Source organism: Antechinus flavipes, chromosome 2, assembly GCF_016432865.1.
Source record: "Antechinus flavipes isolate AdamAnt ecotype Samford, QLD, Australia chromosome 2, AdamAnt_v2, whole genome shotgun sequence".
Lineage (NCBI taxonomy): Eukaryota > Metazoa > Chordata > Mammalia > Dasyuromorphia > Dasyuridae > Antechinus > Antechinus flavipes.
In genome coordinates this window covers 323,873,898-323,885,906 of record NC_067399.1, presented here as the reverse complement: position 1 = coordinate 323,885,906, position 12,009 = coordinate 323,873,898, and the positions used below count along the sequence as shown (strand labels likewise).

The 12,009-nt window shown below is 35.0% G+C and overlaps 1 protein-coding gene across 3 annotated transcripts in view; it reads right to left on the bottom strand.

The window, feature by feature from the left end:
• Positions 1 to 12,009, bottom strand: part of SMOC1 (SPARC related modular calcium binding 1) — a 191,185-nt gene that overhangs the window by 44,900 nt on the left and 134,276 nt on the right. For 2 of the 3 annotated variants that reach the window (XM_051977686.1, XM_051977685.1), the window contains exons 6-7: positions 10,012 to 10,101; positions 3,577 to 3,657 (exon numbers count right to left, since the gene is read on the bottom strand). In XM_051977686.1, the coding sequence (XP_051833646.1) occupies positions 3,577 to 3,657; positions 10,012 to 10,101 (171 nt within the window). The remainder of the gene's footprint in view (positions 1 to 3,576; positions 3,658 to 10,011; positions 10,102 to 12,009) is intronic. The other variant, XM_051977687.1, reaches the window with a different exon arrangement.

The window sequence follows — 12,009 nt, the reverse complement described above, 5'->3', positions numbered from 1 at the left end:
AGAAAGAAGGAATTCCTTAAGGAGAAGGAATGTAAAGTTAGTGTTTTCCAGGCAGAAGTCAGAGAGAAGAAAACAATTTTTACTGGCAAATCCCCAGAACATCCACCCTTGAAAATTAGTTCTGGTTTCAATTCTTTTGGGGGAACCACCATTTCAGCTCCCCTAAAGCTGCCACATCCCAAAACAATAAGCATAATGACCTCATTTATACTTCTTACTGAAACAACCTTTGGTCAATTGAAGCAATGCAAAAGGATATAGGAGCCAACAGTAAGGGTTCAGCTACTTCTAAAAAGGAATCTTGGCATCTCTCTTGAAAAAGAGAGATAAGGGAGAAATAATTGCCATACTATCTGGGAAAGAATAAGACTGTCCATCCTGCTCTTTTGCCCAAGAACCTATAAGGACCTTTGTGACAAAATACAAACTCCTCTTTGACATTTAAGGCATTTCACAATCTGGTTACAATTGAGTCTTCTGAGATTATTGCGTTTTACTGTTTTTTCTAACATTCTATCTACATCCTGACCAAACTGAGCAACACTTCCTCTCCCCCCACCTTTTTTTGTTTTTGCTCGACTTTTCTCCTTTCCTAAAATAGGTTGTTATTTGTTTCTGACTCTTTGTGACCCCATTTGTTTGTTTTTTGTTTGGCAAAGATATTGGAGTGGTTTGCCATTTCAGTTTACAGATGAGAAAACTGAGGCAAATAGGATTAAGTGACTGGAACACACAGCTAATATGTATCTGAGGCTGGATTTGAACTCAATTCTTGACTCCAGAGCCAATGATTTATTCACTGTACTACTTAGTTGCCTGGAATACACTCCCTCCTTAGAATTCCTAGCTCAGTTTATGCGTAACTTCCTATAGAAAGCCTGTGATGATCTCCTTAGTTATTAGTGCTCTCCCTTTTCCTCGGATTATCCCATGTAAACTTATCTGTTGACTTGTACTATATTCCCAATTCCTATCCTCTTGTAAAATATAAAACCTTGAGGATAGAGATGTTTTTGAGGGGTTTTTGGTATTCCCAGTGAAGTGGACATACATACTGTGCCAGAACCTTATTAAATGCTCTTTGGTTTAGCTTGGGATAGAATGGATCCAATTACCTGATCTTTGGAATAAATGCATTTCCAGAATTCCTGTTGTTGTTTGTCCTTAATTCTCAAAGAAAGCCATGACATCAGGGAGGTGATTCCATGACATGCAAGTGAATTGTATTTAAGTTAGATCACAAGCCTTATTTTCTCCTTCAGAGCCATCTGGGTCCATTGGCAAGATATAGATTATGGCAACTAGCGATGGCCCTGTCCAGCATTAATGATAAAGTAATTATCTCCAGAGGTTACTACTATCTACTTCCCAAGATAAATCTCCCTTAATATTTTACCACCATGAGAGGTAACATAGAAATCCACACTAACAAGTTGGCTTTGAGGTCATAAAAGCCTGGATTTTCCCATGAATAAAGAAATACAATTTTGCCTGAATCACTATCATCATCATCATCATCATTATCATTATCATCATCATCATCATCCCTAATCCCTCTTCCTCTATCATCAATATAAGCTACACACACTATAAACCATAATTATTTGTCTTCTTAATTTGTAGTCACTACTGTTTGTATACATTGATATTTTTATATTTATTAGAGAAATCTCTGCCCTTAATCAACTTTCATAAAAATCATACTTATCAAAGTAATATTCCTAAAACACAAGTCTGATCCTGTCACCATTCAACTCAGTAAATTCCGGTGATTCCCTATTACCTTCAGGATCAAATATAAAATTCTGTTTGATTTACAAAGCCTTTTATATCTTTCCCTCATTTCATCTTTCCAGTCTTCTTTAGATCCCACTCATACCCTATGATCCAGTGACAATGACTTCCTTACTGTTCCTTGCACGGGACATTTTATTTCCAGATGTTATTCCACTGGCTGTTCCCCAAGTCTGAAAGGCTTTCCCTTCTTATTTACAATTCTTGAGTCCCTTAGCTTCCTTTTTTATCTTCTACAGATTTCCCAGTTTCCCTTAATTCTAATGACTTCTCTCCCTTAATTTTTCCAATTTATCCTGCAAACAGTTTGTACAAAATTGTTTAGATATTTTCTCCCTCATTAGACTGTGAATTCCTCAAGAACAGAGGTCCTTAAGATAATCTTTAAATGGTTCTCCACTATTTGTCTTTTTTTGTGGCTCAGAACATAATAAGCACTTAATAAATACTTATTGACTGAATTTTAGAGATTAATACATTAACAAATGATTATACTTCATAATAGAACTAATTAATGAATTTGTTAATAGTTATTCCTATTTAGAAACCACATAGATGTGTGGTTAGGAAGCTGATTTCAGAACCAGAAAGACTTGGGATTCAAGTTTCCACTTCTGATGCATACTGAAATGCTGTGCATTTCTGTGAGAATCACTTTACCTCTCAGTGTTCTAGGCAATTCTTTGGGTTAAGAGTTCTTAACCTGAAATCTATGAACTCTAAAAAAAAACCTGATAACTAAACTTCAACATAATTAGTTTTCTTCCTATACATTTAAAATCAATATTTTGAGAAGAGTTCCATAGGCTTTATCAGACTTTTAGAGGAGTCCATAACATCATGATTAAGAATCCTTATTCTAAGTTTAAGAAGGTGGTGACTTGAATTAGAAGGGGGAGTTGCTCCAAATTCCCTATATCAATGAACTCTTACTTCTAGTTCTTACCTATTCCAGTGGTTTTCCTAGTGCGATTTAGGGATCCCTGGGCATCCTTGAGACTTTTTAGTGCATTCCCAAGGTAGATACTATTTTTCTCAATATCATGAGATGTTTTAATTTTTAATTTAGCAATATTAAATATTTGTAATAATTTAATTTTATATAATTTAATATATTATAATATAATTTAATAATAAAAGATATGTCATGAACAAAAGCTCTCTAGGGTCCTCAGTATTTTTAAGCATCTTAGAAGGATCTTGAGACAAAAAAATCTGAAAACTGTTCTTCTATCCTATGGCCTATTTATGAACATTAATCCAATGTTACTCTTCAGGATAAGGAAAGTAATCAGAGATTTCCCCCAAACCTATTAGTCTTCAAAGATTCACATATATCTCACCAAGTTCATAATCATGGAAGATCCAATCAATGTTAAACAAGGTCCAAAAGAACTAATCATAAAGAATATCCACTATCAGCACCCAAAGACAGTGAACAGTTTTGAGAGAGTTGTGGCTTAAATTAGGTCCGGAATTAAGAGTTTTAAGGGTCAGTTGGTAGATATCTTTATGAATAGTCTTGCTTCTTTCAGATTCTGGGCTATTCTGCCCTAGAAAGTAAACAAAAGTAAAACATGAAGTTGAATCACACATATCATAGAATGTTCAATTTGGAGTAGACTTGAGTGGCCATCTCACACGTGCTTGGCACCTCGTAGAAGCTTAGTCCAACCTTCTCATTTTATAATGAAGAAAGTGAGGATCAAGATGGTCAGGTTACATAGCTAATCAGTAGCAAAAGATATGGGCTAAAGAATACTCTCCCCAAGGATCATTTACCTGAATTTCTTACATTAGAGTTGTTTAGCTTCGAGTCTTTGATTACCAGGTGCTTAATCCACAGAGTGGGGGCTGTGATTTCTTTAAAAAAAAGAAAGAAATGAAAAAGGTTAAAGATTAAACGAAAAGGATAAAATTCCCATAATCATGAAGTTGAACACAGTCAGACTCTGAGCTTTCATTCCTTGATTCTGATTTGGTCACATTTTCTAAGAGCCTGGGGTATCTCCTAAAATCTATGAGATGATATCTCTTTCTCCTCCAAACCTGCCTTCATCTCTTGCCTTCTGCCTTTTTTCCTCTTCCCTACATAAGCTCAAAGTATCTGATTCAGGATAATAAGTTTAACTCCCTCCCCACCCTTTAGTGATTCCATGGGGAGACATCTGCACTGTACAGTGGGGACCAGTCCACAAAGTGGTCAGAGGCTGGGGGCCCTAAGTCATTCTGACCAGAAATAAAAATATTATTCCAGGAGTTGAAGAAGGCTGGGCCAAGCCCACTTCCTCTCAGCTGCTTCCTTGGGAGAAGATTTAAAGGGGATAAGTCAACAAAATTTGCTCCAAACAAGCCACAGAGACCGCTTTAACTGGGAACGGTTGAGACTTTACCAACAAGGAATAGAAAGTGAAATAGTCATATAAATTCTCTCTTGTTGTCTTTCCAATCAGCCAAAATATCAAGGTAGGCCTGATCCAGACTGGCCTTCAACGATTCCTTTGTCTTGAAGACTCCAGGAAAACAAGGTTGGTTCTAGGGCCTCTAGTAATTTGGGTCTCTCAATTTACAGTCCAGAGGTGTGAAATCCATTCCTTTCCAGGGGCAGCCAGAGCCACAGGTCATCTGAATTCCCAAGTTGTCCCCCCAAATTCAATTGGTATTTACAGGAAATTTAAGACTGTCAAAGAACCAGGTCTCTTTGAAGTTCTCAAGGTGCTGGGCTCAAGCAAGCCTTACCTCAAACTCAAACAGCTTTGCTATACAATTTTCCCTAAACACCAAATCTAATAGGTTGATCAATATTAGCTCATTTCCATTTAAAGATGGCATATATAGTTTTAGACACCTACTTTATGAATTAGAGTTCTCTCTTTTCTATTTTTATTTTAGTTTTAAAAATCTCATACTGTTATTTAATTTTACACATGCAATTCTTGTCTCATTTATTATTATCATTAGTTCTTTGAGGCAAAGAACTATATTCTCTACTTCCCCTTGTTCCATATGGTAAGCAATACAGTGTGTTACCTGAGGAGTGCTTAAATAAATTTAAACCTTCCTTAATTACCTGTGATATTTCACATACTCTGCTAGGTACTAGGAGAGAGACAAAGATCAATGAGGTACAATCATAGTACACAAGTAGCATGCATTCTATTAAGGGAAATGAGACATGCACAAAAAATATAACATAAATAGAATATGGAAAAGAATGAGTAAATGAGAAAAATATAGGCAACTTTCCACACAACTTCTGGAAGAGAAGATGGCTTCTGGCTCTGAGAAATTATTGGAATGACAATTCAGATAAAGCATTTGAGCTGAAGCTTAGAAGATTTTAAGGGTTCCACAAGCTGACATTAGGCAGAGCAGGACATTGAACCCAGAGGGAACAACCCTGCCAGATGCAAAGGTCCCTAGGGATGTAAGTGGTGGATTCTAAGAATCCTAGCGTGATTGGCGTATGAATATACTAAAGAGAGGCATGTGAGATAAGACTGAGGTGGTGAGTTGAAACCTGATTGTAGACAGTCTTGAATAAGAGGATAAAGAGTTTAAGCTAAAGTAGAGTCAATGAGGATTGCCATGGAAGTTACAGGAAGCATGAGGAAGAATACTTACCTACTAATAGCTATGTGAAAGATAAAATGGAGTGGGAGAGATTAGAGGCAGTTTAGGGAGGTTGTTGATTAATTATTCCAGTCAATTCCAGTCACCTCTTCCTTATAATGCTCATTTTTATTTCAGGAATAACTGAGATCCAGAAGAGGAAAACATTGAATAACATTGTACATTAAGCAAGGAAAGAATAAAGATTAAAACTCAGGTATCTTGGCTCACAGCCTCATTTCTCTGCCAAACACATAATAGTCAAACAAATAGCTGTTCCAAAAAATCAAAATATAATATTCCAACTTGAGTATACAAGAGAAAACCAAGTAAGTGGCTGCTGACCAGAGTGGCGCAATTGTAGGAGCAGACAGGCAGGCACTTGCCCAGTGGCCATAAGGGAATCAGCCATTTTTACACTTTTCTGTACAGAAGCAAAGAACACTGGCTTTACAGCCATCGTGGAAATCTACTGCACTACCTATATTTCTTGTCCAAATGTAGAGGTGATTGCTGACAGCTGAGTCTGATAAAAACAAGTTGTGACAGACCTGTATAGTACAGTGAGAGTAACGGTTTTTCTCAATAGACTGATATTCTCACAGGAAAATGGCTATAAAAGAAATAGAAAGTTATTATCTCCATGATAGAGAGGGTAAGAGTTTCTCTTCAATTAATACTTATTTGCATTTTACTTTGATGGATCTGTGATTATCAGCAAGGTGACTACTGCCTTCAATGATGAAGACTGAAATGAAATCTTACTGTTTTATTCCATCTAACTATTGTTTATGTCCTCCCAAAAAATTCCCAAAGAGAAACTTCTTGATGTACTGTTTTTTTTTTAAATAAATCTTGACATTGATGCATATAGGATATTTGAGCTATTAGTCTCTTTTTTTCCTTTCACTTTTTCTTCTCTTCATATACTTCCTGATGATTTCCTTTATGACTTCTTTTTATGCAGAATTTTTTGTTGAAGCCTTTTAAAATTCCCCTCTCCATTACCTTTTGGATAGTCTTCAAGTTGAAATTTTCAGAAACTATAATGTTTCATAATATGTAACTGTACAAACTCACTAGAAGAGTACTAATTTTTTTTAATGGCCTTTTTATTTCCCAGTGGAAATCACTGAATTGTTTCCCAAATATAATCCTCTTCTTTTCAAATTAAGTTCCTTCCATTGTCTATTCACTATTTATTTGTTCAAAATTGACTACCTACTTATTGATATGTTTATCTATCTATAATTGTCAATGCTAGTTAGCTAGCTCTATCTACATTTATGTATTTCTATACATTGATAGACAAGCTTCATGAGCTGTCCACCCCACTGCATATCATAATCTGAATAATAGGTATTATTGAATCCATTTGGATTTTTTTGTTATTTTTTATTTAACAATTTTATTTAGCAATTAGTGATCTATATGTTCAAGGCTTTGAAACAAAACAGCATAGTATCATATGCAAACAGGAATAACTGGAGGTTGTCACACTGCATAAAAGTGTCTTCGTTTAATATGAGCTTTGGGCAGACAACTGACCCTTTTATTTGAATGGAACTTGATATAGAGAATTACTGGTGAAGAACTACTTTTGCCAATGCAAATTAGAACTAAGAATTGCTTAGGGAACTGGAGGGTTAAATCACTTTCCTAAGGCACATAATCAATATGAGTCAGTGTGTGCGGGAAAAGAAAGACTTTAGCAAGTAGATATCTTGTTTTAGTTCTTGTTTATATTGATACTCATCAAAAAAATTCTCTGTTAAAAATGTCAAGGAGTCTTGTGATTTTAATATATACAAAGGAAATCAAATCAAAATTATTCTTATAGTCAATAGGGAACACACACACACACACATACAGAGTTGGACCTTGTATTCTCTGTACTTTTTGGCCAATTGTGTGCCTATGATGATGTAGCCCACATTAAAACCCAATTTTCCCAAACCTACCTGTTTGTTCATATTCTACCATTATAGAAATTTTGATAGTCCTTTTTTGTTATCCTCTCTTTAGTTTTATCTTTAAGAGCTCTTATGATCTGGCTGAACTGATTCTTGTGCTAATATTTCTGTAACATTGTTTTTTCCTCTATGACATCTTTCTATTTTGTGAGAGAATATTCATGATCTTGTACCATCCTCCTCTAAAAGATCTGAAAAAGGTTCATATTCCAAAATGGCATTGTTCTTTAGCAGTATGTTTCTCCACTTGGCAGGGAGATTGAATGTATACTGAATGAAGTAGTTTTAGGTTCTTCTGTCCTCTTCATTGTGACAATTGATTGGCCTCAGGTTAAACTTCATAAGAATTCCCATTTTTCCCCTCATTTAAACTTAGTTTAAATAAATTGTTAGAACTGTCTCTATTTTACTTCATGTCTTCTCATGATTATTCTTCTAATTGGTATTGATTTCCATCTGTCCTGTACAGTAACAGCTGATTTGAAATGAGTCCCATTTCTTAACAAATTAATTCTTATCTGTTACAAAATAATTTCACTTTTTTGGTGATAATTATTCAGTGCTCATGATGGCCACTGTATCTTGACTTTCTTTTTGAAATGTTCATGGGGATTAGGTATAAAGCTTCTATAGAGTTTAAAACTCATTTTCAGCATGTTTTTCTCCATGTTTTTGCCTATTGAATCTGATACCTCCTTTGCATTGAAGTAATCAAGTATGTATCAATTAAATTTGGAGAGTTTATCAGTTTTTTCATTATATTCTCTAACTCCTCTCTCTTTTCAATAGATGTTGCTGCAAAAGTTATAGTATATTCTTGATGATGTTTTTGCACATACTTGTTATGAGCATGACAATCTGAGGTTTATCAAATATGCCACAAAATATTTATTATCTTTGTTCACACAACAAAAGCAATTTAGTCAGTTCATTTATTTGTCCCTTAAGGAGTTTGTGAGCTATCATTCCGTGAGCTATGACTACTACTTTCTTTTTTTCTTCAGGTTTAATTTAACAGGGGTTCTTAACCGAGGAACTGGACAATTTAAAAAATATATATTTTTGAAACTATATTTCAATAAAATAGGTTTCCTTTGAAATCCTATTATTTTATTTTGTGCATTAAAATATTATTCCAAGAAAGAGTTAGTGACATAAAAAAGGTTAAGAAACCCAGATTTTTATGAGACAATTCAGGGCAGCCAGGTGACACAGTAGTGACCTAGACTCAGGAAGGTCTAAATTCATACACTGGTCTTAGGCCTGGTCTCAGATTCTATGTAACTCTGGAAAAGTCACTTAACCTCACTTCATTTTCCTCATCTGCAAAATGGGAATAATAAAACAATACCTATCTCCCAGGATTGTTGTTTGAGATTTAAAAAAAAATTAAATATAAAAAAATAAAAAATAAAAAAGAGTTCATATATCCATGGCAAAAATCCCATTCCAATGCCTCATTTTTCTCTGTGTTCTCAGAGGCTGTACCAGCAAAGCAGAAGCTATAGTACATCATATTATGCTGAAAGGCTTGGAGTATGGTCCCCACAAGTCTGCTTTCTGTGAACTCTTTTAGCCAAATAGAGAGAAAAATCTCAGACAATCATTCAATGTACATTCACTTCTTGTTTCAGTTATTAGACTATTATTAGTTTCTTGAGGCAAAGAACTGTATGTTCTATTCCCCCTTGTTCCTTATAGTAATCACTCTAGTATATTACCTGAGAGATCCTTAAATAAATTTAAAGCTCCATTAACTACCCATTATATTTCAGATACTCTGCTAGGTTCTGGAAGAGAGACAAGGATCAATGAGGCACAATCCTAGTTTACAGATAGCTTACAATCTATTAAAAAGATGAGACATACTCAAAAATGTACTGTAAATAGAATAGAATAAATGAATGAGAAAGGTAGGAACAACCTTTCATACAACTTGATGGAAGAAAATATGGCTTCTAGCCCTATCAGAGAGAAACATCAGATAAGACTTCATAAAGAAGGTAGCATTTAAGCTGAGAATTTACCTCTATGGTACCTTAGAGATTTTTAAGAGTTCAACAAGCTGACATAAAACAGAGCACAACATTGCTAGAGATGTGCTTGGTGGATTCTGAGAATCCTCTGTGACTGGAGGATGAATACATTAAAAAGAGGCATGTGAGATAAGTCTGAGGGAGGGGGTTGGAGCCAGATTGTAGACAGCCTTGAATAACAGGGTAGAGTTTAGACTAGCCTAGAGTCAATGAAGATTGACATGAAAGTTATAGGAAGCATGAAGAAGAATGCTTATCTACTGATAGCAGAATGAAAGATAAAAATGGAGTAGGCAGGTTAGGGAATTTGTTGATAAATTACTTCAGCCAAGTAGGAGCCACCTTTTCCTTAGTAGATGATAATGCTCATTTTTATAATTTTTTATGATTAACCAAGATCCAGAAGAGAAAGGCATAGAATAGGACCTCACAGAAAGAAAAAAAAAATAAAGGCTAAAACTCAGATGAATAGATTACTTGCTTCTTAGAGTTAACTCTTTTAAAGTTTAAAAATGCATACTTAACTCTGCAAAAATGAAAGATCATCCCCCAACTTTAAGGTGCTAAGTAAGAAGAAAAGAAAAAGAAACTCTTACCATCTCCATCAAACACCAACTGTGTCTCCATCGTGGGTGTTGGCTTAGATCCATCATCTGAATTGAGAGTTAAAAAGAAACGAAAAGAAACTACCATTATTGAGGTAAATTACTATCTACTCTCCAGAACTGTTGAATGGTTGGGGTTTGTACATGGCCTGGCCAAGTCCAGAATGAGGGCAACAAAGAGGGAAAACATAGGTGAAGAAAAAGGGGCAGAGTGAGGAAGACATCCATAAAAAAGAAAATCCTACACTTGCTATTTCAAGGGGTAAGGAGGTGAATAAGAAAAGGGAAGTGGGCCTTCATTTCTTGAGAGACTTCAATTCCCAGGTAAAATATGGCACAGGAAAGAATTATCTTGCCAGCTCTTATGTCTACCCATTTTAGATACTAGAAAGAATAGTAGATATGGTACACAAGGCTTAGGCAGATCTAAGTGTGCCCTGCAATATCTATTTCTTGCTCTCATAGAGGACAAGGAATAGTAACCAAAAAGATAAAGACCTCTTCCCTTCATGTCTTTCCCATCCTTCCTGTGACACTTACCAACATAAAACCTGCCCCAGTACTTTCGTAGCTGTAGACGAACAAGGGCTTAAAAATAGTTCTGATGATTCTGTCCCCATAGTCCTTGGCTGTAGCTTCCATTTCTGGTGCTCACCAATTTTAGAAAATAGAGAGGTCCATCTTGCTATCATCTAAGCCCTCTGTAGTATTCTTATGACTTGGAATAAGAATAATTATAACTGGGCATTTGTTGTTGTTGTTGTTCAATTGTTTCACTATTCTCCAATTCTTCTTGACCCCATTTAGAGTTTTCTTGGCAATGATACTGGAGTAGTTTTCCATTTCTTTCTCCAACTTATTTTACAGATGAGGAAACTGAGGCAAACACATGGTGAAGTAACTTACCCAACATCACCCAGTTAGTGTTTGAGTTCAGATTTGAACTCAAGAGTTCCTAACTTGAGAAACAACACTCTTATTTATTGTATCATCTAGGCATTTTTTACTTTGATCTAAAGAATCCATTTCATCATGGTCTACAATGTTAAAGAAACAGAGAGATTTCATTTTGTATATGTTCTTAACATAGAGGTGAGAGTGAATATTTTTGTCATTCTAATCCTATTCTTGAAGTAAAGATTTTTGTTTCTTTACAGCAGTGGTACCTAGGAGCCAATAATCCATACATAAAGATCTGTCTTCATATTAACTCAATTTGAAAATTTAACATTATCTATATTTTATTGTATTTTAAAATTTATTTTGTTAAATATTTCTTAATTACATTTTAATCTGTTTCAACAGCACTTGACAGAGTGGTGAGCTGCATACTGGTTGATGTTTGACATTTCTGCTCTATAGAACAGAAACCCCTTGTTTAAAGTGTCAACAATGCCAAAAGGTGATCAGGATTGGAGGAAATAGATAGGCAATAATACAATGATCCCAGACATCTGTGTTATTATATATCTCCTCTATCTCATAAAAAAAGAAAATTGTTTTCATGTAATGCCAAATGATTCTGTGATCTCATTAATTTGAGAAGTTCTGTTATTGATACAGATTGTAATTCATCCATGGCTATCAAATGAGATATCTGTAAAGTACTTAGGGCATGCTGGATATAAGGTAGGTGCTTCATATGTGCTTTTTCCCTCCCTTCCCATCCTGTCCATTTGGTGTGACTCCCAAAAGTTCATCATTAGGGGTTTATCCAACTTGCTGGAGATCTTCCCTATTGCTTTTTTTTTTTTAAATCATGAGGGTACCAGGAAAGCACTGGTAAGATCCCATTGTGTGTATATATATCTATATGTATAATGTAATACTATAATACCAATTATTAATACTAAACAAGGAATATAGAACACATTGTTTAGAATACTAGTAAAATAATTCATCAGTAATAAAAGTCAGCTAACTAGAGCTGAAACTAGAAATTCTTGCATACAGAATAAATTCAAGAGTTAGGAACAACACAGAAGACAA